The sequence below is a fragment of the Coffea arabica genome, chromosome 10c, assembly GCF_036785885.1.
Source record: "Coffea arabica cultivar ET-39 chromosome 10c, Coffea Arabica ET-39 HiFi, whole genome shotgun sequence".
NCBI lineage: Eukaryota > Viridiplantae > Streptophyta > Magnoliopsida > Gentianales > Rubiaceae > Coffea > Coffea arabica.
This window is the reverse complement of record NC_092329.1, coordinates 15,824,949-15,849,262: the sequence shown is the minus strand read 5'-3', so window position 1 is coordinate 15,849,262 and position 24,314 is coordinate 15,824,949. Positions and strand designations below refer to the sequence as shown.

General features: G+C 32.3%; 1 protein-coding gene and 1 long non-coding RNA gene across 2 annotated transcripts; one reads left to right on the top strand and one right to left on the bottom strand.

Moving 5' to 3' along the window:
• On the top strand, positions 1 to 2,367 carry LOC113714412 (uncharacterized). Its single transcript, XM_027238230.2, has 2 exons — positions 1 to 894; positions 1,059 to 2,367. The coding sequence occupies exons 1-2, from the start codon at positions 134 to 136 to the stop codon at positions 2,143 to 2,145; spliced, it is 1,848 nt and encodes a 615-aa protein (XP_027094031.1). The 5' UTR covers positions 1 to 133; the 3' UTR covers positions 2,146 to 2,367.
• Positions 2,368 to 3,008: 641 nt separating this feature from the next.
• Positions 3,009 to 5,966, bottom strand: LOC140016017 (uncharacterized). The gene is made up of 3 exons (XR_011822345.1): positions 5,154 to 5,966; positions 4,075 to 5,041; positions 3,009 to 3,322 (listed from the first exon to the last, which is right to left on the bottom strand). It is a non-coding gene; the product is annotated as an uncharacterized lncRNA (long non-coding RNA).
• Positions 5,967 to 24,314: the final 18,348 nt, after the last annotated feature.

Sequence of the window (24,314 nt, the reverse complement as noted above, 5' to 3'; positions counted from 1 at the left end):
ATGTGAATTCATCGGTTGAACTCTCTGTCATCTCATTTATGAAGATGCCAAGCAAACACACAAGATCATCACGGCTGGAGAGAGATGGGCGAAGAACCATATCGGACTCAAGATCCTAACAGTTATCAGAGAAATGGAAGAAAAACAACTTGAGCATTTCAGTCATGAGGAACACCCTCTCATCCTGTGTGAATTGCAGAAGGAAAACGATGACGGTAGTACTGATCAAAAGTCAGCAGTCTGTTATGGGTGTCAGGAGCAAATCTTGGATCCTGCGGCATACTGCTGCTTCCGCTGTGATTTCTTTCTCCACAAAAGATGTGCGGAGCTTCCTCGACAAATTAGGCATCCGATGCATTCCCAGCATGACTTAGTCCTCCATGGGAAGTCACCTTATTCCTGGGGTGGTTGTATCTGTAGTGCGTGTGGCCAATATGATTGGAAGGTTTTCACCTACCACTGTTCCTTGTGCGAATTTGATCTCGATGTGTCGTGTGCTATTTTGGATCAGCGGGAAATTAAGCTCAATTGTCATGACCACCCTCTTCGACAACTGAAAAAACCTGCTACTTTCTTGTGTAATGCTTGCGATAAGGTTGAAGAAGATTCATCTTATCTGTGCACTATTTGTCCATTTTGGATCCACAGAAAATGCGCACTGCTACCAAGAACGGTGAAGCACAAGGATCATAATCACTCACTCTTATTGGCTTACTCTCTTCCGTCTGAGCACTGCAGTTTTCGACAACAATGCTCTGTTTGTTGGAAAAAGGTACATCTGAGTCGTTGGGTCTATTATTGCGGTCCTTGCAGATACTTCGTCCATATCACATGCGTTGTGATCTCTCAAGAGGACGAAGGGAAGCTAAGTGAAGATATTGAATATAATATCTCGTAAGAGTTTTTCTTTGTTTTGCTTGCTATTGTTAACGCAATGGTTGATCCTTTAGCTTTTTTTTTCCGCCTCCAAAAATTTAGTTTTTTGCCCATTTACCATAATCATGATGAAATATTTTTGCCATTCTATCCTCTGAATTTCTTGTCTTGTGGGTTGTTAGAGGAGAACAAGATCAAAATGTGGTGAAACTACCATCCAATAATGCGGCTCAAGAATTGATCGCCCGTTTTCTTCTCAAGGAAGATGAGATCAGTAGCAGTAATGACTCAGGCGAATCGAATATTCGAGAAAATATATATATGGATTCCCACTGGAAGCATCCGCTTGTTCTTTCAGAGAAAGTACAAAACTTAGATGAGATAAATAGTACTACTAGTGATGATCAGGAAGAAGCAAAAGCATTGTTAGTATGTGACAAGTGCATTGAACCTATTTGCTCATCTGATAATCTTCACTACTATGCTTGGGTCGAGTGCGGTTACTTTGTCCATTTAACTTGTTCTAACCTCCCCCCTGAATTGCACATTCCAAAGCATCCCCAGCACCCATTCCCATTGACATATATTCAGAGTGCAGTTGGTCGTTTCATATGCGGGGCATGTGGCCGGGAGACCAATGCTAACTATTATAATTGCAAACCTTGTGGACTAAGCATTTGTATCAAGTGTGCGAGTGCTAGCATGATCACGAGTAGTGTCAAACACGATGGTCACAAGAAGCACCTCTTGGCTCAACTTCAATGTTCAGATCGCGTATGTTGCACTACATGCGACTATATATATAGAGGTGGTTTTGGGTTTGCTTGTGAGGATTGCCATTTCTATGTGTGTTATTACTGTGCTCTGCTGCCTCCTACAACCACGCAGAGATGGGACAAGCACCTACTTCACCTGATATATCCTCCGTATTTCGAGCATCCTGAGAAATTCTACTGTGTGCTCTGTGAAAGAGAAATCAACCCAAATTGTTGGATGTATCACTGCCATGATTGCAACTACTCATTGCATCCATCGTGCGTTCCTCAAGTTAATTTGTTCAGACGTGTGAAATATGGACACTCCGTGAATGTGAATAATCATTCTCATCCTCTCACTCATGTTCCCGAAGCAAAATACAAATCCTTTTGTGGGAGCTGCAACAACAAGAGGTTGGATTGGGAAGAGGCTTTCGAATGCGATTCGTGCAGATTTTATCTCTGCCCAAATTGTGCCCGCCGAAGGGAATTGCTGCCGTGTTGTAACCATTAATGAGTGACTAGGTGGTAACACCGCGCTACGCGCAGTGGTATACATGCCCAGTTAACGTTTAGCTAGTAATATAGGGGAGAATGAAAATTAGCAGCACAAAATGGAGCTATATTATATAGGAATATGAGCGAAAAATCAGTTGTACTGGAAAGGTGTAATTATACGGGCATTGTAAATATGTAAAGCAAACAAAATAATATATCACCGTATAATGCTGCCTTACATTTTTTATGTACACAAAAACTTGTGACTTTGTAGCTCAAAATGAAAAAAAAAAAAAAAACAGCCCAATGTAGTATTGCATCAAGGCTTGGCCTTGTTATTAGAATCTGATACAACCAATCATCTGTTTTCGGAATTACATATCAACCTTAGTGAGATAAACTGCATTTGACCAAAAACGAAGGAGGATTACTAATGCAGGGTGCATCCTGTCAATACATCAATAGCATAGGGGATGGTCAACTACTTAACACACAAAAAAAGGAAAAAGGAAGTTACACAAGCCTTGATGCAATTCTACTCTTGATCATTGGATGGACGTCAACAGCTAGAATCCCATAAAAGGAAAGATGAGTGCATGAGATAATGTACATTTATGAAACTTAAGACCAGTAGACCGCAGTTCAGAGGTTCTCATTACATATCAAACCTGTTCCGGAAGAAAAAAAAAATGCAGAGTGTAGTGTTGCATCAAGGCTTTTCCTTGTTATTAGAATCTTACACTTCAAACTAACCCAAGGACCAAAAAACACATTACTGTGTAGTACAATAACCAAAAAGGTTTTCATTAGCCTGTAACTTCAAGAAATCCGATGAAAAGAAACTCTGCTTACATATCACCTTTAGTGGGATAAATTGCATTTGACCAAAAAAGGAGGAGGATTATTAATATAGGCCACAATTCTATCCTCTGAATACATCAGTAGCAAAAGGAATGGAAACTCTTGGTACAAAATAACTGACCAAGTTGTACAAGATTTCAAACCAAACAAAAATATCATGATAACACCATCCACGTGAGATATAAAGCATCAAGAGCTAATATACATTTATAGTAGGTAATACAGAGATCACATAGCTACTGTTAGTGCAAAATCTAGTATCCAGGGTCATACGCTTCCAGGCTTTGATCTTGATAATGCTTCAAGGATGGCCGATTCTGCTTCCTACATAACTAAACACGTAGTTTTGTTAATCAGATGGCAGAAGCATTCTTGAGTGGTACTGCAAAAATCCACTTTATACGGTTAAATATTAGCAGCAATTACCATATTTTCCAAAAGTATATCATAGTTTTTTTTTCTTTTATCATTAGCCCTCCCATTTTAAGCTAACTTTTTTTCACTTACAGGAACATCAACATCTGTGTCTATCTATGCACCTATATGCCAGACAAGCTTTTTCCATATAATTATCCCTGAAGGCAAAAGTATGGGGCAAAGGTTTTTGTACAATTCATAGGTTGGGGCATACTGCACCAGTGTAGCCAAATAATAAATGAACAATCTTCAATTACAATATAAAACATGCAATAACTACAAATACACAATTTTCCATTACATTATTATATACACAATACAGACACCGTTGTAAAAAAAATTTCCATTCATAGAGATAGTTATATTAAAACAAAAGGTGAAATAAAAAAGGTTACAATCAGCACTTTAAAAGTAGTAGAAGGCCATTATTTGCTCTATTATATGTCGATAAATTTAATACCTAATTCCATCATGAAGAGCCCGGTGTCCATCTAATTTAATGCTAAATAAGGACACAAAGAAACCGTTTGCAAGTTAAATAGCAGAAAAGATAATCAACAGAAACTTAATCATTTTCTCTTAATCAACAGAGGTATCTACTAATTATTAGTATACAAGCACATCTATTTGACTAAGATATTTTGCTAAATAAAGTGTAACAGCTTACCTGTCCAAAGCTGAACTATGCTAAAAGCCCAAAGCTTGGGCTTAGACTGACTGATACCAAAACAAAGCATTACCCCTATAAAATTCAACCCAAAAGTGAACAACAATAAATATGAGCAAAAATAAATTGTTCATATGCAAAATGGAAACAAATAGAAAAAAAGAAGGTTATAAAATGTTACACAGAAATAATTACCAAGTTTTTAGCCAAAGACATTGTGCTTTGAACAACCCATGAATCCAAAACAACCAAAAAATACACCAAGCAATTTTCCCATACATAATAGAAAATCACATAAGTTTGTACAGGTGCTGTAGAAGACCAGGGAAAAAAGGACAAATAAGTAACAGGAGAACTATTAAAAATGCGTGTAAAAAAATAGTGAAAAAACTGAGATCTGGAAGAATGAAACTGAAAGAAGCAAAATCACATACAATTTTTCTTGATAATGATCTTCTCTTGACATCCTCGGTTTCCCAAGAAAGCATGGACAGAAAATCAGATTTCCTTGTTTTTGGATTTAATTCTTCCAACCATAATCCTTGTTTTGGAGAGCGAGAAGGGATCGGCGAGAGAAGAGACGGCAACCCTTTGGGATTTGAAGGAGATGATGTCGAGATAGGGTTTCTGGAACTACTACGTGGGTCAAAAAAACTTTATAAAATTTGTTAGTAAATCCTTTTTAATGTTTTTTGGGCAAGAGCAAAATCAAGATACAATTTCTTATAAAGGCATTAGATCGGGAAAAGTTCCAAGAAACTTTCTCAAATTTATTAAATACTTTTTAATGCTTTTTGGCCAACAGCAAAATCAAGATACAAATATGTCAAGAAAAGGAAGAATACAAGGCAAAAGAAAGGGGAAAAAAAGAGCAAAGCTAACCACGTGTTTTAGAACCCAATTAAAAAAAAAAGGAAAAAATCTCAGAGTCTCACAAGAATGCTGGAAAAGATTCGAAAATTTTCACCTGCAATATCAAAAATATATACCAATTAGATTAGATTAGATTAGACAACTAAAGCTAAAAAGAAACACAAAAGGCTAGAGAAGTTCAGGGAGGGAAAGGAAAAAAAAAATACCATCTGTTTTGGTCCTGATGTTGCCGGTTATGGAGAAGAAAAGAGATAGAAGGGCTTTGGGGGCATTTAGGAAAATGAAGAAGAAAACAGAGAGATGGGCTTAGAGAGAGAGTAGAATGGCGATGAACAAGGAAAAGAAATGGGAGAGCAAGTGACCTTCTTCAATCAATCACATCTGTGTTTAAAAAGAATGAAAAAGTAAATGAAATGGGAACCTAAGAAAGGCTTAGACGAACACTCTCCAACCAATCACATGTTGCGGCGTCAGCAACACAAGCACCCTCTTGAGGCATTGCATTCCCCCTTTTATATACATGTTGAAGAAAACAAGCTATGAACCAAAATTTGAATACATCAATACATTGAAACTGCATATAAGCAAGCTAACAAATGAATTTCAAATCAAATATTAAATAATGTGCAATAAATGAAAATTTTCATAAAAATTTAGAGACTACAAAATTACAAGGATCTCATGGTAAAAGAAACATAAAGTAAACAACAATACATCAAAAGACTAAACATACCTAATTAAGGAGAAAAAGGCTAAACATAAAACAAACTTAAGTAGCATTAAAACTGGTGAGAATAATCCAAGCAGATTCCCTCCTGGTGAGACGTGTCTTTGGTCAATTTAGGATAAAAGTGAAAGGCAAGCCACCACTATCAACTGTCATCTCCAGTCATCCAGCTAAAGCAAATAAGAAAAGCATTATGGAAGCGCGTCTTAGGGAAGAGCTCGGCGAGACAGAGGCTTTGGACTAAACAAAGTAAAAAGAAGAAAACAATTGTACATGCCTTAGTAAAATGTAGCGTTTGAAGGACCTAAAACGCACAAACAAAACCACATAAAAGTTGTTCCATTCTGGAAATATAAGCTGGACAAATAGATATGAGACCCAAATTCATGCCTTAGTACAAGAAGTCACGAATGAAGTGGAAGGGAGGCATCCAACCTCTCAAGTGAATACAAAGATTTCTAGCCTCGAAGACTTAAAATCTTGGGGTTCTTGAGGCCTAAGTAAACACTTATAATCCAAAATAATACTCTCCGTCCCTTGGGTATGGCGAAACCTCCAAGATTTTAATCCACTTTTAATTTAAGAAAAAAAAGCCACTGAGATGTCAAAGTGAAACACAAGAAAAAGAACGATTGAATAACAAAGCATACCTGTTAACACCAGCTATCACTTCTCGAAGGAGTGCAGAAGAGAGGTTTACCAACCAAATGCAGTGTTTGAAGAAGTACCTAAATCCACAAACAAAAACACATAAAAGTTTTGCATTTTGGAAATATAAGCTACTAACAGATGCAGGACTCAAAAATTCAGAAATATCCTAAAAGTTGTGTACGAATCAGAATTGTTCACTTTAGTAAAGAAGCATTTTTCATGTGAGATTTTAAAGTAAATAAAACAGAATAACAAAACCACTAAACAAAATTAGGTTACGGCACATAAGTTGCCATCTTCACAGACAATTAAATACAAATTTATACACAATACACATCAAGTAGTCAGGACAACCTATCATTTACAAGCAATAATAGGCCCCTAAAGAATTATAGAATGACAGGTTTGACAAACAAAGCAAGGATAACTAAGGTTCTAACTAAGAAATAACTTTAGCAATGGTTCACTTAATTGATCATCGAAACAAAGGCAATTCCCATTATTTATCAATAAATAGGTTATAACTGCCAAACAAGCGATAGCAGTCAGCCCCTCCTTATTGTGTCGGTGATTAAGGTACGCCCGTTAATCACTGCTCTAATTAGGAAATAATTCTACGTACGCCCATAAGATTTAATTTCCCAATTGCCTTACGTATTAGAGGAGCCCTATTCTAACCAAATAACGCACTACCAGGGTTATTTCAAATTAGTCCGCGTATCCCCCTGACACAAATCCAATCATGCCAGTTGTCACTATTTTGAGACAATTAAATAATTATGGATTTAACGCCCCAATTGACAATAGATTATCAAATTAACTAATTATCCGGATCCAAAACAATCAATTAATTAAACAATCATAAGCACTGTGACCAGGGAATATGCGAATACCAATAAATAAAAGGAATAGGTAAAATTAATTCGATCTCACAATTTTTAGGCGATCCAAAACCTCTGTTGTTTCTTAACTATAGTAAAGGAATTAGTTCATCTTTGATACGAAAAACCCACACGCAATTGGAGAGAAGGTCGCGGCCATTGTCCTTCGATTAAGAAAAGCTCACTCCGTTCAATTGATGAAAGAAAACGCAGAATACAGAATGTGACTAAGTCCTCCGATTGCTCCTGACATGCCTAGGAGGAATCCACCAAAGACCCAAGGGAAAAGTCAAAAGAAAAGCTACAGGGAATGATTCAATTCATCCTAATTGCCTCTGACATACGAGAATTGAAGCTAAGCAAAAAACCAATCAAGAAAAAGTCAACAAAAGCAACTGAAAGTATTGTCTGTCATCTCCTATCTAATTCCTATCTAAGTCTATTTCCTCTCTAATGACTCCCCCCCCCCGGTTTCGGCTGCTGCTTAGGAAGAAAAAGAGTGTCTAGCCTTTTTTCGTCTCTTCCCTCTTCAGCAATTACCAAAAGGGGAGAAAGTTTCCCTTTTTTCCAAGAATACCCCTGGGATAAGCGCCGCTACTTGGACTCCTTTCCTGATGCCTATCAAATTGGTACTCATTATAATATTTTCGTTCTACTCCCTGAAATAAATGTAAATTACGAAAAGTGAATAAAATTTAACAATTAATCAACATCGGATCAGGTAATAAGGGAAATTAATAATAGAATAAACGATAAATGACAGCCTATCAATTTCCCCTACACCTAAACCATGCTTATCCCCAAGCATGAAAACAGCAAACAAGCACCGCAATGAACTTGAACTTGAAAACCTTGAAGTTCCATCTACACAAGGTTGTCATGAGCTAGTTGAGAAGGAAGAAAAGGGAGAAAATGCACTTATTTTGAGCAAAAATGTAAGGGTTTATTGTTTCCCTGACGAACTTACCTTTACTTTGTTTAGTGTTTTTTTCTTTTATACAGATCAAGCAAAGTCAAGTAGAGTTGATCTTGGCATGTTCCATTCCAAAGTCAATTGTGCACTTTGCAAGTTTTCATGGAGTTTGTCTTCTAAGACTTAAATCCCTTTGGTATCAATTCATAGAACAATGTCAACTCAAATATGTCCATACCAATGGAGAGTTAATTCGAGCTCATCTTGAAGGAAACATTCCAAATTTTGGAGTTGGTTGTGTACCAAGGGTTCCTTTAAATAACGAGTTCCTCAATGATCATTGCAACTACAATTGTCATCTTGCCCTTAGTGTCGCGCCCCTTTTTTTGAAAAATAAAATAACTAGTTTTATAAAAAATGAATTTTGATCTATTTTTGAGTAAAAATGAATTTTTGATTAATTTTGAATAAAAATGAGTTTTTGGTTTTTGTAGGAAAATAAATAAAGAAAATGGGCCTAAATGGGACTTAAACAGTGTGACGATGTTGACCCAAAAATAATAGTTTAAAAAGGATTTTTTAAAGAAAAATAGGAGTCACCACTTGGTATTGATTTAAAGTATACCAAGTCATCTAAAATGAATTTTAAATAAAAAATAGAGATAACTCTTTTCAAACGACTCCAAATCTGCGAAAATCAAGAGAAAAAGGGTTGAGAGTCACGGTTGAAGAAAGGGAAGACAAGGATAAAATCCAAAACACTCTTTCAATTTAGCCAAGGCTAGTTGCGTGATTTAGTCAAAAATTTTCTTATTTTAACCTAAAAATTTATCACATTTGGATGTTACTATATGGATACAAAACTTAAACCTAGGAGAATATCGAGGGTCAATATATCGCTTCAAAGTTTAATTGATACAAATTACATTAATTGTGATGCCCAAGAGTGACTCTTTGAAGAGGTCACGAATATACAAAAATATGAGACTCTAAGAAAAGAAAAGAAAATAATAATATACACATATACATGATCTAAAGGAATGCATCATAATGGGTGTGGGGAACTAAGATTCGTGACTAGATTTTCCTTTTTATAGAGGAGATACGAGCGTGCTAAGGATTAAGGGGCCATACTCGTCCTTATCCCATATTTAAAGGGCTATTTCCTAATCTAATCAAACAAATGATCTAACTTATTTCTAATTTTCTTAAATGAAATACAAGTCTAATGCCATGTTTCACACATAGGGATAAGGGATATATATATATAGGGGGAAATATCATGCAAAAATGATAAAGGTCCTAAAAAGTAGAAAATATGCATGAAATGTAGTGATTTGTCACACAAACATAGTCTAACGCGTGGACGGTCCCTAAGGGTCTAGCGTTGGACTAATCCATATCTATAAGTTTTCACTAACATTAGACTAGTGATAAATCAGAACAAAGGGCCACAACTAGGTTGGACTAGTGTGGTGACGTCATACATTTTGTTATAATCACATAAATCATATAAAACATAATGAAAGTAAATAAACACATAATATGACATAAGACACATAGCACATAAGCATGATTCTAGATGCAAGGCCCTAAAAAAATGAATAACACATAAACACATAAACATGCAAAACACACAAAGCAAATAAAACGAATAAAGACCTAATTATTACATTTAGGGGCTCTAACTACAATCTAAAAGGGAAAAGAATGAAATGAAATGAAATAATAACCTAATTATTACAATTTGGCATTTAAATGCCTCTCAAATAACTAAAAATTAAATTAAAATAAATATACAAAATTAAAACAAATGAAATGAATAAATAAATAGATGAAATAAAAAACATTAAAAAAGGCATGCAATTACACACATAAAGTCACATAGGAGTACGTAGAATCAAGTAAAATCAAAATAAAGGAATAGAGTGTACCTCCCTTGAATTGGTGACCCAATGAAATGAAATTTTTCTTATTTACCCTCCAAAACAAAGAAAAAGGTCAAGGCATCACTTTAATTAACAAATAATCACATGAAATGGAAATAAACATGAAATTGAATCAATCAAAGCATTCAAATAAAAGTAAACAACCCATATTCAACAAATTAAAACAAACAAGGACCCAATTGAAAGAATTAAAGAAGTTTGAGGGGTCAAATCATTATTATTACAAATATTAAGGGTCTCAATTAAAATAAAATAAAGTTAAGGATTTAAGATGAAGCCTACTATATGCTAAAGTTCACAAAATAAATCAAAATCCTCTCATCAAACCCCAAAACAAAAATATTACCCAAATATTTAATTGTTTTACTAAAAAACCAAATAAAAACTATAAATCTAGCAAAAGTTATTAAACCTTCAAATTTCATCCTAAAATTCACCAATAATCTATCCAAAAATCACATTAAAACATACCAAGAAAATTAACATTTTAAAAGGACAAAATTTGATTGATTTTTCCAATTTTTGAGCCGAAGTAGCATTATGGGGAACTTGAGGGGCTGAAGTGCAATTTTATGAAATTATTTCATGCAGCCTACGAAGCATTTTTCTTCAGCAACCATTTCTTCTGCAATTTCCTAGACTCTATCAAACCTGTAGCATATCAAATCCAAATATGCAGCTTGGAGCAAAACTTTTTCAACCAAACATTGACCATCAAATTTCATTTTCTCAAGACAAGATTAAACAGCAAATTATGCAACAAAACCCAAACCATCGGGCTATTATAAGGGGAAGTGAACAGCAAAAACAAAGGAGAATAAAAATGCAATAACAAAATTTTAACCATGCTTGGAACCAAAAAACGATGATATATGGTCAGAAAGAGATGGAAAAGGATCACCTTTACTCCTTAAAAAGGCAAAGCTAAGTGCGGAAACCCAAGAGAGAAGACCAAGGTATGCAATCAAAGCTGCAAAATCTTCTTCAAGGTTGGCGTGGACAACTAGTTCGAGCCCGAATTTGACGATATTCCAGCCGCTTTTTCCGAAAAGGATCAATACAAAACTTCTTTCCCAAACACTGTAGATTATCCAAGAAAAGAAATCTTCTCAAAAGAAGCACTTATAAGTTTGAAAAATGGCCGGGAGTGCCCCTGTATCTCCAACCCTGTTTCACCCTTTTTGCAGAAAATTTATACACTTCTTTTTTCTTGTTTTTCCCTCTTTTCTTTGCTATTTTTCTCTCCTTTCGATCTCTCCATTGTTCTCTTCCCCTTGTTTCCTCTCTTTTGTTTCCATATTTTTCTCCTCTTTCTATCACGTTCCTCAATCTCCCCTTTTTCCTTTCTCAAATTTTCTCTTTCCTCCCTTGTTTTCTTGCTTTGGTTCCTTTTTCCGCAGCTTCCTTTGCCCAGATTTTCCCTTTTTGCTATTGTTTTTTTCTTCTTTTTTCCTACTTCCTCCCTTTCTTTCTCAGCCCATGGCGTTTTTTTTGTTTCTAATTTTCAGATTTTTCTCCAAAAATTCCCAAATCAACAAGTGTCCTACCACCTAATCTAACAAGTGTTGTGGTGTCAACAAAAAATAAGGACACTTGTCTAACCCTTACTTATCCTACTTAGATAATTTGCATGACCTCCACCTATCTATTATGCATGTGTTCCACATATTTTCCTTTTTAAATTTTTTGTTTTCCAAAACAAATTTAGGATAAATAAAAATGTACATTTCCCTTTTTTTTATTTTACCTTGCAAAAAATTCATTTTATTTTATTTTGAAAAAATTGAAAAGATAAAAAAGATTGAAATTTTTGTAAGAATTTTCTTTTTTCGAAATTTAATGCAAAAATGCTTTAAAAAGAACAATGATGAACCTTAATTTACTAAAATAAATAAACACTATCATTTTGCAAACTTAGTCAAAATAAAATAAAAAACAAGCATAAATAATAAAAAATAAAGCTAAAATTGAATTAAATAAAAATTAAAATTTTGGTGTCTACAACTTGCCCCTCTTTGTCTGAGTTTCAAAAAAATTAGAGACAAAAACGTAGACACAAAATACTTACCTGTAGTTATTCTGCTGCGAACTGAAACAAGCAAATATATAAAAGTCATTGGGATAAAATCTAACCCTGCCATAACATCAGTCAGTGAGATAAAAATTCGAGACTGCCGAGATTGGTAGGATAAAATCCAAACCCAACAAGATAAAAACGATCAGTGGGATACAACCCAAACCTACCGAGATTGATGGGACAAAACCCAAGTTCAACAAGATAAAACGGTCAGTGGGATAAAATCTAAACCTGCCGAGGTTGGTGGGATACAATCCAAACCAACAAGATAAAAATGGTTAGTGAGATAAAACCTAATTCTGTTGAGGTTGGTGGGATACAACCCAAACTCAACAAGATAAAACGGTCAATGGAATAAAACCAAAGCATGGCGAGATTGATGGGATAAATCCAAATCCAATAAGATAAAACGGTCAGTGGGATAAAATCCAAACCTGCTGAGATTGGTGGGATACAACCCAAATCCAATAAGATAAAACGGTCAATGGTATAAAACTCAAACCTATTGAGGTTGATGGGATAAATTAAAGTCCAATAAGATAAAATGGTCAATGGGATAAAACTCAACCCTGCCTAGATTGGTGGGATAAACCAAACCCAATAAGATAAACAGTCAGTAGGATAAAACTCAAACCTGCTGAGATTGGTGGGATAAAATACAAACTTGTCGAAATTAGTGGGATAAACCCAAACCCAACAAAATAAACGGTCAGTGGGATAAGACCCAAACCTGCCGAGATTGGTATGATAAAACTCAAGTCCAACAAGAAAAACAGTCAGTGGGATAAAATCAAACCCTGTCGAGATTGGTGGGATAAACCCGAACCCAACAAGATAAAAACAGTTAGTGGGATAAAACCTAAATATGTCGAGTTTGGTGGGAGAAACCCCAGTCCAACAAGATAAACGGTTAGTGGGATAAAATCCAAACCTGCTGAAATTGGTGGGATAAACCCAAGTCCAACAAGATAAACGGTCAGTAGGATAAAATCTAAACCTGCCAAGATAAGTGGGATAAACCCAAACCCGACAAGATAAACGGTCAGTGGGACAAAATCCAAACCTGTCGAGATTGGTGGGATAAAACCCAATTTCAACAAGATAAAAACGGTCTACAGAATAAAATTCAAGTTTGCCGAGATTAGTGGGATAAAATATGGTAAGTAGGATACAATCAAAACCTATCGAGATTGGTGGAATAAATCCAAACCCAACAAGATAAAAGCAATCAATGAGATAAGATCCAAACCTGTCGAGATTGGTAGGATAAACCCAAACCCAACAAGATAAACGGTCAGTGGGATAACATTCAAACCTGCCGAGGTTGATTGGATAAAATCTAAATCCAATGAGATATAAAAGCGGTTAGTGGGATAAGATCCAAGTCTATCGAGATTGGTAGGATAAAACCCAAACCCAACGAGATATATAAAAACGGTCAGTGGGATAAAACTCAAATCTATCGAGGTTGGTGGGATAAAATCTAAAAATCCAAATCCAACGAGATATAAACGGTCAGTGGGATAAAATCCATTCCTGTCAAGATTGGTAGGATAAACCCAAACCCAACAAGATAAAACGGTCTGTGGGATATAACTCAAACCTGTCGAAGTTGGTGGGATAAACCCAACTCTAACAAGATAAAAGCGGTCAATGGGATAAGACCCAAACCTGATGAGATTGGTAGGATACAACATAAATCCAACGAAATATAAACGATCAGTGGGATAAAATTCAAACCAGCTGAGATTGGTAAGATAAATCCAAATCCAACAAGATATAAATGGTCAGTGGGATAAAATCCAAACCTGACGACATTAGTAGAGTAAACCCAAATCCAACAAGATAAACGGTCAGTAGGATAAAATTCAAACTTGACTTACCAACAGGAAATTACATTGTCAAGAAGGAAGGTAGAAGAGTGCGCAATGGAAGCCGAGACTCATCAACAGGAAATTAAATTGTCAAGAAGGGAGCGTTAGTGCATGGAAAGGTTTTTTGAATACTCACTTGGTGAATCTTTTCAAAAAATTTACCTCACTTTCAACCAATTATTATGCAACCCGATCATTCGCTTTGTGTTATGATATTGTTGTTTCTCCTTAAGATTTTGATTCACACCTATTTCTCGGTCTAAACCATGAATATTCAATTCTTGGGCAACATTTCACAATTATATAAAAAATTTACCCCAGTTTGTTATTGGCAAAAACGTATGGACCTGCAAGAGAAAAAATAATCCTAATAACAAATAATGCCACCATCATTTGACCCGTCTAACTTCTAAGAAACGTGTAAACATAAGTATTTTGATGTTCTGCTCTCGATGCTGTAAAAACTCAACTTTGCTTTGTGAACTGTATCAAGTTTTGTTGACTTCCAACACTAATGAAGTATAACATTTGGTATCCAGGGACTTTCAATAAATCAAAGAAATTGCCATTTGATAAATCCAAAGGGATAAATGAGACCATAAAACAAAAGAAATGTATTTTATTTACACAAAAAATGATACAAATTCAAGTAACATGAAAGCAACGATTTACCTTTATTGATAGAAAGTTGATTTTAGAGAAATGAACCTGTACACTCAAAAGTTTGTGTTTGATGAACCAAAAAACTTTGATTCTCAAACAAAATGCCACATTTGAACCTTTGGATATCGTTCCTCCGGAGTTCAATGTTTGGCAACAGAACCTCAATGTAAAGAGAAATTCTAATGAGCTGAATCACTAGCCCTTCAAATCCAAACTTACTTTTCCTCATAAAATCCTACCTTAACGCCTTTTTAGGTTTTCACGAAGACTACCACCACTTTTTATTCCTTTTCTTTTATTTTCATTTTCATTTTTCTTTTCTTTCTTTTCTTTTCTTTTTTCTTTTTTCTTTTCAAAAGTGCCCCTTCGGATTTTCATCTAATGAACCAATCTTGCCGATAGCCTTTATCAACTCAGAAGTGCGTTTTAGGAAATGATGACATCAGTGCGACAATCCTTCCCTTACAAAATTGGTGAAGGTGTATTGACATAATTTGTCATATGATTTAGAAAAATTTCCTAAAAGAGGTGATGCAAAGAATGGAAGTCAGGGCTTTCGATTTTTCGTAATGTGATCAGGTGAGGTGCTAAGAAAAAGTTAAGACTTGAAAGTAGATTTTATAAGTGTTTAAATCACTTGAAATTGCATCTTCATACTAACCCTACTTAGGATTAAACTAAAATTGCTCCAGTTATTTTCAACCGAAGTTCTTTTTTCATTTTCTTTTCCTTTTGTTCCTTTATCACTTTTCACCTCTTGAGATTTTTCTCTCTCTTCTTTTTTTTTAACGCAAACTTGCCCCAGTGTGGGGTTTGCGATTTTCAGGAATTGTCAAACGAAATTATTTGAAGGTTCAAAAGGGATAACTAGGGATAAGATGTGTAATTGGAAAGGAAAAAAGGCCTGACTTTCATTCCATTCTTCGCATTAACCCTAAAAGGAAACTTTCATTTATCAGATGAAAAATTTCTTACATATATCCGAATTGATCGGATGAGGGAAAACTTGCCTATCCATTTCTGCGAGAACAAGTGCTCCACCAGACAATACCTTTTTGGCAATAAAAGAACCTTGTTAATTTGGAACAAACTCTTCTTTTGGCCTCAACTTGCACCGACAAAAGCTACCTCGATGCTTTGTCCCCTTCTTATTGTAACACTTTTTCTACTTCTCATTCAAATGAATGCTAATTTTTATTTTCTTGACGTTGACCCCCAGTGTCAATATTAATGATTTTTGTTTCTTTTTAGCTCGGTTTGGATATCCCTTCATATTGTTCAAGATTCTTTAACAAAGACTCAGATTCTTCCTCGTTACCGCTCTCGTCTTGAATTTTCAATTCGTGAGAGATATCGAGATTGCAGTCATCAAATTCCGAAATGATGATATCCAAAGGGTTAATATGTTTTATTTTTGGTCATCTGAAAAGAATGAGATAGATACAACAATGCGTAAGTAAAACAATTAGAAGATAAACACTGTGCATTTCATTGAATTTCAAATAGAGGACAAAACGTCATAATACGCTATTTAACATAAGACTTATATTGAAAAGAAATTTAAGTCAAAACTATTTATGAAACAGAAAGGCAAAAGATGATCAATTTGAATTATTTTTTTCATAGTTCTCAACCAACGGCAATCCCCTAGATTTACCAAAATTTCCTTCGGGAGGGAATTTGATTTGCAGTCTAGTTTTGGATGGCTCTTTCGAGCACAAAAGACTTCTGGATTATTCCGATTACTTCATTCTTCCCCACAATATATTTGGCAAACTCCTCAAATACTTCTCGTCGGTGGTAATGACCCCTAAAGTGTTTTTAATCGGCGAGTATCGGCGAATTACTACTAGAGCAATCTTAGAAAATTTCCTTGTATCTCTTTCATACTCACTCCTATTCACTTTCATAGTTAGTCAAAATCCTTGTACCAGAAATTCAAAGCCTTCATATCATTTTGTCAAAGTTTGGCAAGTTTCCACTGCAATCAATTCAAGCTTCCGTTGTTTTGCAAACTCAAATTCTTGTAAGTTTCAATAATTTACTTTACAAGTCCCTACAATATTTGCAAACTGCTAACTCATATGTCAAATTGCAAAGTCCTGGGTAGAAGTGATACAAGTTGTATTAAAGAAGGAATAATCCCCACTAAATATTGTGAAAGAACAAAAGAAAAACTAATGGCAGCAAATGGACAAGATTTAGAAGTAAAATATAAATTTACAAAAGGTTCAATATGTAATAATGAATATTGTATTAAACATAATTTCATAATTGTAAACAATATAAATCATGATGTAATATTAGGTACACCCTTTCTAATTCAAACATATCCATTTGTAGTAAGTCATGAAGGAATTTCAGTAAATATAATGGGAAAAATTATTACCTTCAAATTCTTAACTCCAATAAGACAGAAAGAACTACAAACCTTACAAACATCTTCAATATATAAAACAATAAATACCATTACTAAAGTACAACAACAAATAAATTATATTAAAGAAGAAAAATCTTATTTAAAAATTGAAGAACAATTAAATGATATTAAAGTACAGAAAAGAATTTCAGAACTAGAAGAATTATTTCAAAAAGAAATTTGTGCAGATATTCCTAATGATTTTTGGAATAGAAAACAACATATGATAGAATTACCCTATGAAAAAGACTTTGAAGAAAAGAATATTCCAACAAAAGCTAGGCCAATACAGATGAATTCTGAATTACTAGAATTTTGTAAGAAGGAAATAAAAATATTAATAGATAAAGGATTAATAACACCTTCAAAATCACCTTGGAGTTGTGCTGCATTCTATGTCATGAATCAAGCTGAAAAAGAAAGAGGAGTTCCAAGATTAGTAATAAATTATAAACCTTTAAATAAAGTATTACAATGGATTAGATATCCTATTCCTAATAAAAAAGATTTACTCAATAGATTATTTAATGCAAAAATATTCTCAAAGTTTGATATGAAATCAGGATACTGGCAAATAATAATAGACCCAAAAGATAGATACAAAACAGCATTTACAACACCTTTTGGACATTATGAATGGAAAGTTATGCCATTTGGATTAAAAAATGCACCATCAGAATTTCAAAATATAATGAATGATATTTTCAATCCTTACAGTTCATTTAGTATAGTCTATATAGATGATGTATTAATATTTTCAGAATCAATAGGACAACATTTCAAACATTTAAGTATATTTTTAAAAGTAATTAAGAAAAATGGATTAGTTGTTTCTGCTCCAAAAATGAAGTTATTTCAAACTAAAGTAAGATTTTTAGGACATAATATATATCAAGGAACAATAAAACCAATTAATAGAGCTTTAGAATTTGCTACTAAATTTTCAAATGAAATAAAAGATAAAAATCAATTACAAAGATTTTTAGGATGTTTAAATTATATAGCAGACTTCTTTCCTAAATTAAGACAAGAATGTTCTATATTATTTAATAGATTAAAGAAGAATCCAAAACCTTGGACAGATGAACATACACAAAAAATAAAATATTTAAAAGAAAAAATAGAGTCATTACCATGTTTATGTTTACCTCATCCTAAAGCATTCATGATAGTTGAAACAGATGCATCAGAATTAGGATATGGTGGAATACTAAAACAAAGATTAGATAATTCAAAAGAAGAATTAGTTAGATTTCATTCAGGAACATGGTCTGACCCTCAAAAGAATTATTCAACTATTAAAAAAGAAATCTTATCCATAGTTTTGTGCATATCAAAATTTCAAGATGATTTATATAATAAGAAATTTTTTATTAGAATAGATTGTAAATCTGCAAAAGAAATTTTACAAAAAGATGTTCAAAATATAGTTTCAAAACAAATATTTGCTAGATGGCAAGCTATTTTATCCGTATTTGATTTCGAGATTGAATTTATCAAAGGAGAAAATAATTCTTTACCAGATTTTCTTACTAGAGAATTCTTGCAAGGACATGGATCCAGCAATGATGGCTCAAAGAAATGCTCGTGAATACACAAATTATTTGAGAACTCAACGAGATTCTCCCAGCCTTCAAAATAAAGAAAAATCAACCCAATCCAGAGGATATGTCTATTCCATTCAGACTCCGAATGGAAGACAATTTATTCCAGCTTACCAAATTCCTAAATATGATCAAATTTATGTCCATAAAAGTCCCTATGCAACCATTACTCCAAAAGAAAGAGCCTTTCTCATACAAAGACAAATTCAGAAAAACACCATTCGACTTCTTATTCATCAGAGAGCAAGCAGAAGTGGAGATTTTCTTCACAACGAATTTATTCAACATTATCAAGAACAGAACAAAGAATTATCTAACCAACTCAAGGATGTTGTTTATTAATTTTGCAGGAATATGGATTCAAAAGCAGGAAGTTCCAGGCCAAAGACTCCTCAGGATTATGAGATGAGTCTAACCCCTGTTACTCAAAATAGATTCCAATTATTATCAGATTTTCCAGCATTGACTTATAGTCAAGCTGCTACTCCAATTGCTTCTCAAATTAGACCCATTCAACAATTACCAAAAATCCCAGAAAAATCCTCAGCAAATGCTTATTTCACTAAACCATTCACTCAACATATTACTCTAACCCGATTTCAAGAAATACCCATATACTCTACTCTTAATCAAGTTACTCAAAGAATCTTTCCTCCAAAATGTTATTGGCAACCAGACGATCCTTCAAAAAATTTAGATTATTATGAACTAATCCTTACAGATACTCAATCTGTAGAGATTTACCCGATTCCAGACAAAAAGAATCCAAATATTATTAGTCATTCCAAATGTATCATAAAGAAAGTTTGTTCTCCTAATGAATGGACTTCTCTTTATTCCAAAAAAGCCTTTTCAGTAAATTTTATTCCAGATGGATTTACATATCAAGATTACAAAATGGCATGGTATCGTGCTTTCCTTTTTACACCATTCAATCATTTCTGGTTCTTTACATTCAAAGAAAGTTGCAGTAAAGAAATTCCAATTTGGTTCAATCATTGGTGGAAATGGTTTGGACCTCAACCCGAAATTCTATCTCCAAATGTTCTCATGGGATTTCAAACCTATCTAAAAAGAGCAAAGGGGGAAGAGTACACAAGACCAATTTTATTTCATATGGAATTCAAAGTACCATGGATATTCTGTTGGAGTTTCAAAATTCATCAAGAACTATAAGCTTGCCATCTAGCAAATATTTGTTTTGAAACTATATTTTGAACATCTTTTTGTAAAATTTCTTTTGCAGATTTACAATCTATTCTAATCAAAAAATTTCTTATTATATAAATCATCTTGAAATTTTGATATGCACAAAACTATGGATAAGATTTCTTTTTTAATAGTTTAATAATTCTTTTGAGGGTCAGACCATGTTCCCGAATGAAATCTAACTAATTCTTCTTTTGAATTATCTAATCTTTGTTTTAGTATTCCACCATATCCTAATTCTGATGCATCTGTTTCAACTATCATGAATGCTTTAGGATGAGGTAAACATAAACATGGTAATGACTCTATTTTTTCTTTTAAATATTTTATTTTTTGTGTATGTTCATCTGTCCAAGGTTTTGGATTCTTCTTTAATCTATTAAATAATATAGAACATTCTTGTCTTAATTTAGGAAAGAAGTCTGCTATATAATTTAAACATCCTAAAAATCTTTGTAATTGATTTTTATCTTTTATTTCATTTGGAAATTTAGTAGCAAATTCTAAAGCTCTATTAATTGGTTTTATTGTTCCTTGATATATATTATGTCCTAAAAATCTTACTTTAGTTTGAAATAACTTCATTTTTGGAGCAGAAACAACTAATCCATTTTTCTTAATTACTTTTAAAAATATACTTAAATGTTTGAAATGTTGTCCTATTGATTCTGAAAATATTAATACATCATCTATATAGACTATACTAAATGAACTGTAAGGATTGAAAATATCATTCATTATATTTTGAAATTCTGATGGTGCATTTTTTAATCCAAATGGCATAACTTTCCATTCATAATGTCCAAAAGGTGTTGTAAATGCTGTTTTGTATCTATCTTTTGGGTCTATTATTATTTGCCAGTATCCTGATTTCATATCAAACTTTGAGAATATTTTTGCATTAAATAATCTATTGAGTAAATCTTTTTTATTAGGAATAGGATATCTAATCCATTGTAATACTTTATTTAAAGGTTTATAATTTATTACTAATCTTGGAACTCCTCTTTCTTTTTCAGCTTGATTCATGACATAGAATGCAGCACAACTCCAAGGTGATTTTGAAGGTGTTATTAATCCTTTATCTATTAATATTTTTATTTCCTTCTTACAAAATTCTAGTAATTCAGAATTCATCTGTATTGGCCTAGCTTTTGTTGGAATATTCTTTTCTTCAAAGTCTTTTTCATAGGGTAATTCTATCATATGTTGTTTTCTATTCCAAAAATCATTAGGAATATCTGCACAAATTTCTTTTTGAAATAATTCTTCTAGTTCTGAAATTCTTTTCTGTACTTTAATATCATTTAATTGTTCTTCAATTTTTAAATAAGATTTTTCTTCTTTAATATAATTTATTTGTTGTTGTACTTTAGTAATGGTATTTATTGTTTTATATATTGAAGATGTTTGTAAGGTTTGTAGTTCTTTCTGTCTTATTGGAGTTAAGAATTTGAAGGTAATAATTTTTCCCATTATATTTACTGAAATTCCTTCATGACTTACTACAAATGGATATATTTGAATTAGAAAGGGTGTACCTAATATTACATCATGATTTATATTGTTTACAATTATGAAATTATGTTTAATACAATATTCATTATTACATATTGAACCTTTTGTAAATTTATATTTTACTTCTAAATCTTGTCCATTTGCTGCCATTAGTTTTTCTTTTGTTCTTTCACAATATTTAGTGGGGATTATTCCTTCTTTAATACAACTTGTATCAGCTCCACTGTCTATAAGAGCTACAAATGTTTCTTTGAAATCTTCTACTGTATTAGTTACTAATGCAAACCATTTTTGAAAAGTCATTCTTTCTATGATATTTATATATTGATCTTCTTTTACTGGATTTTCTGATATTGATATTTCGTCTGTTTTGGTATTAGAGGTTGAAAGTTGATTGTTATCTATTAATGTTAATTTTGATTCTATTTCTAAATCTTTTAATTTTAATTCTATTATTTCTTGTTGTAATTGTTTCACTTGTATTTTAAGATTATTAATTTCTGATTGAAGATCTTTAGTAGTTTCTTTCTTCATTACATTTATATTTGGATATTTATCTATTAATTTTGAAATGCTAAAAGGTTCTATTATCTTTGGCATTTTATCTTCTTGAATAATTAAACTTTTTAATCTTTCCAAATATTTTTTTTTAGCTATTGGATCGTCAATCTTTTCTATTATATCTAATAAAAATTCTTTGTCTTCTTTTTTAGTTATAACATTTATATATTTTGGATTACAATTACAATCTTCTTCACTTTCGGAATTAGTAATATCATCATAATAGTCTTCTTCAGAACTTTTCTCTTTTTCATTTATTAACAAATTTATTAATTTATTTTTAATTTCTTCTTCATTTACACAGATTTCTGTAATTTTTTCTTTTAATCTACATTTGTTTGCTTTATGTCCTATTTTTCCACATTTATAACAAACAATTCTCTTTTTAATAAATTTTCTCTTCTTAGTTGGTTCATTTTCCTTAGGGTTTTTATATCTTATTTTCTTAGAATATTTTTTAATTTTCTTTTTATAAACTGATGGTGATTTAATTTTTTTGATTCCAAAGGCATCACAAAATGATCCTACTTCTTTTGTTTTAGATCCATATTTTATTTGTAATCTTAATTCTGAACATAGTATTAATCCTTCTTTTTTCACAAAAGCAAATAATTGTCCAAAAGTAATGTTTTCAAATGAAATTACATCTGTTCCCATTTCCTTTTGTAAATTATCCATTATTTTTTGTGAAAATAAACTTGGTAATCCTGTTATGAATCTTTCTTTCCAGAATGAAGCATTACAATCTGGTCTTCTTAATACATTTGTTAAAAACATATCTTTATACCATCTAAAATCTGATAATGTTGGACATCTTAAATTTGTTAAGAATGTTTTGTTTGAATTTAATTCCTCTTTTGGATTTCCTATAAAATACATAACTATTGTTACAATTAAAAATTCTGCAGCATCTGATTGTATTTGAATATTTCCTTGATCATCTTCTATTTCTTGAGTATGATCTAGTATTGATAATTTATCTTGTAATGTTAAAGCATTATCCCACCAATTTTTTAATTGTCCAGTAAATCCTGAGACTAATAATGTTGCAATATTTCTTTCTTGAATGTTTTTGATTTTGTAAGCTAGTCTTGCCATTCCCATTTCTTGCAAATTATTTAATACTTCATATTCAGCTTTTCCATCTATATTTCATTCATATATTGAATCTCCATCATATTTAGTAGTTCTAAATCTTGATCTTTCTTCATATTGAATATCTGGAGGACTTGGTCTAGGATAATAATTTTTTGAACTTACCATTTTCCAATTATTTTTGTTATTATAATTTTTTCTTTTTATTCTATTTATTTGATTTCCTTCTGTTTCTTCAAATTGGTTTTCTATGGGTAAAATCATATCTTCTTCTTCTTCTGATTTTATTGATTCTTCTGATAAATCTTCTAATTCTTCAGTAGAATTTTCTTCTATTATTTGGTCTAATGTGTTTATTTTTGGAGTTGAAGGTTTAGAATCTGTAGTTAGATTTTGTAATGCATTAGATATTTTATTTAATAAATTATCTGTATTATTTATCTTTTGATTATTAATACTTTGTACTAAATCTTGCTCTTTTTCTCTTGTCAGACTTCTAGGTTGAAAATGAGGTGCTGATATATCATTTGGGAATTTTAAATCTGGTTTCTTTAGAGTATCAATTTTTGTATTTAATATTTCCATATGTTGAGATATTGTATGTAGAATTTGATTTGTATAATTATTTTGTTGATAAACTTTTTTAAGATTTTCTAGATTTATTAAATTATTTGTACTTGATTCAGCTTCTCTTCCTTTTTTAAAAGGTGAGGCTATAATTTCTCCTTGCCCTAAATTAATTTTTACTTCTTGTAATGGAGGGTGTATTGAAGTTATAATTTGTTCATCTTTTAATTTCCATTTTTTATACAAATTGGTTTGAACATTTATTTGTGGTGTATTATATATATCATTTATTCCTAATTTTGACATATAAAATGATAACCATGTAAAGAAAGGAAAATCAAACTTTTGTTTATCTATTTCATTTTTCCATTCTATAATTAATTTTTCTTTATATTGTGATTCTAATTGAAAAAATTAAATTCTTTTTTCAGTATTTTCTTCATCATCAAAATCTTCTTGTAAGTATTTATGATTCATTTTATATGATCTACTTATAACATTTATTTCTCCTTGCATCTGTGAATGAGTTGGGGAATAATCTGATTGATTTTTATTTATAACTTCTGGTATTGGTGTTTTATATTTAAAATTTGAAGTACTTTCCATTGGAAAATTAATTTCAGTTGACTCATAATTTGAACGTCTAGCTGGTAACCATG

Coding starts and splice junctions, on each gene's coding strand:
- LOC113714412 (XM_027238230.2), top strand. CDS start 134: ATGGAAGAAAAACAACTTGAGCATTTCAGTCATGAGGAACACCCTCTC. Junction 895..1,058: donor GATATTGAATATAATATCTC/GTAAGAGTTTTT, acceptor GTGGGTTGTTAG/AGGAGAACAAGATCAAAATG.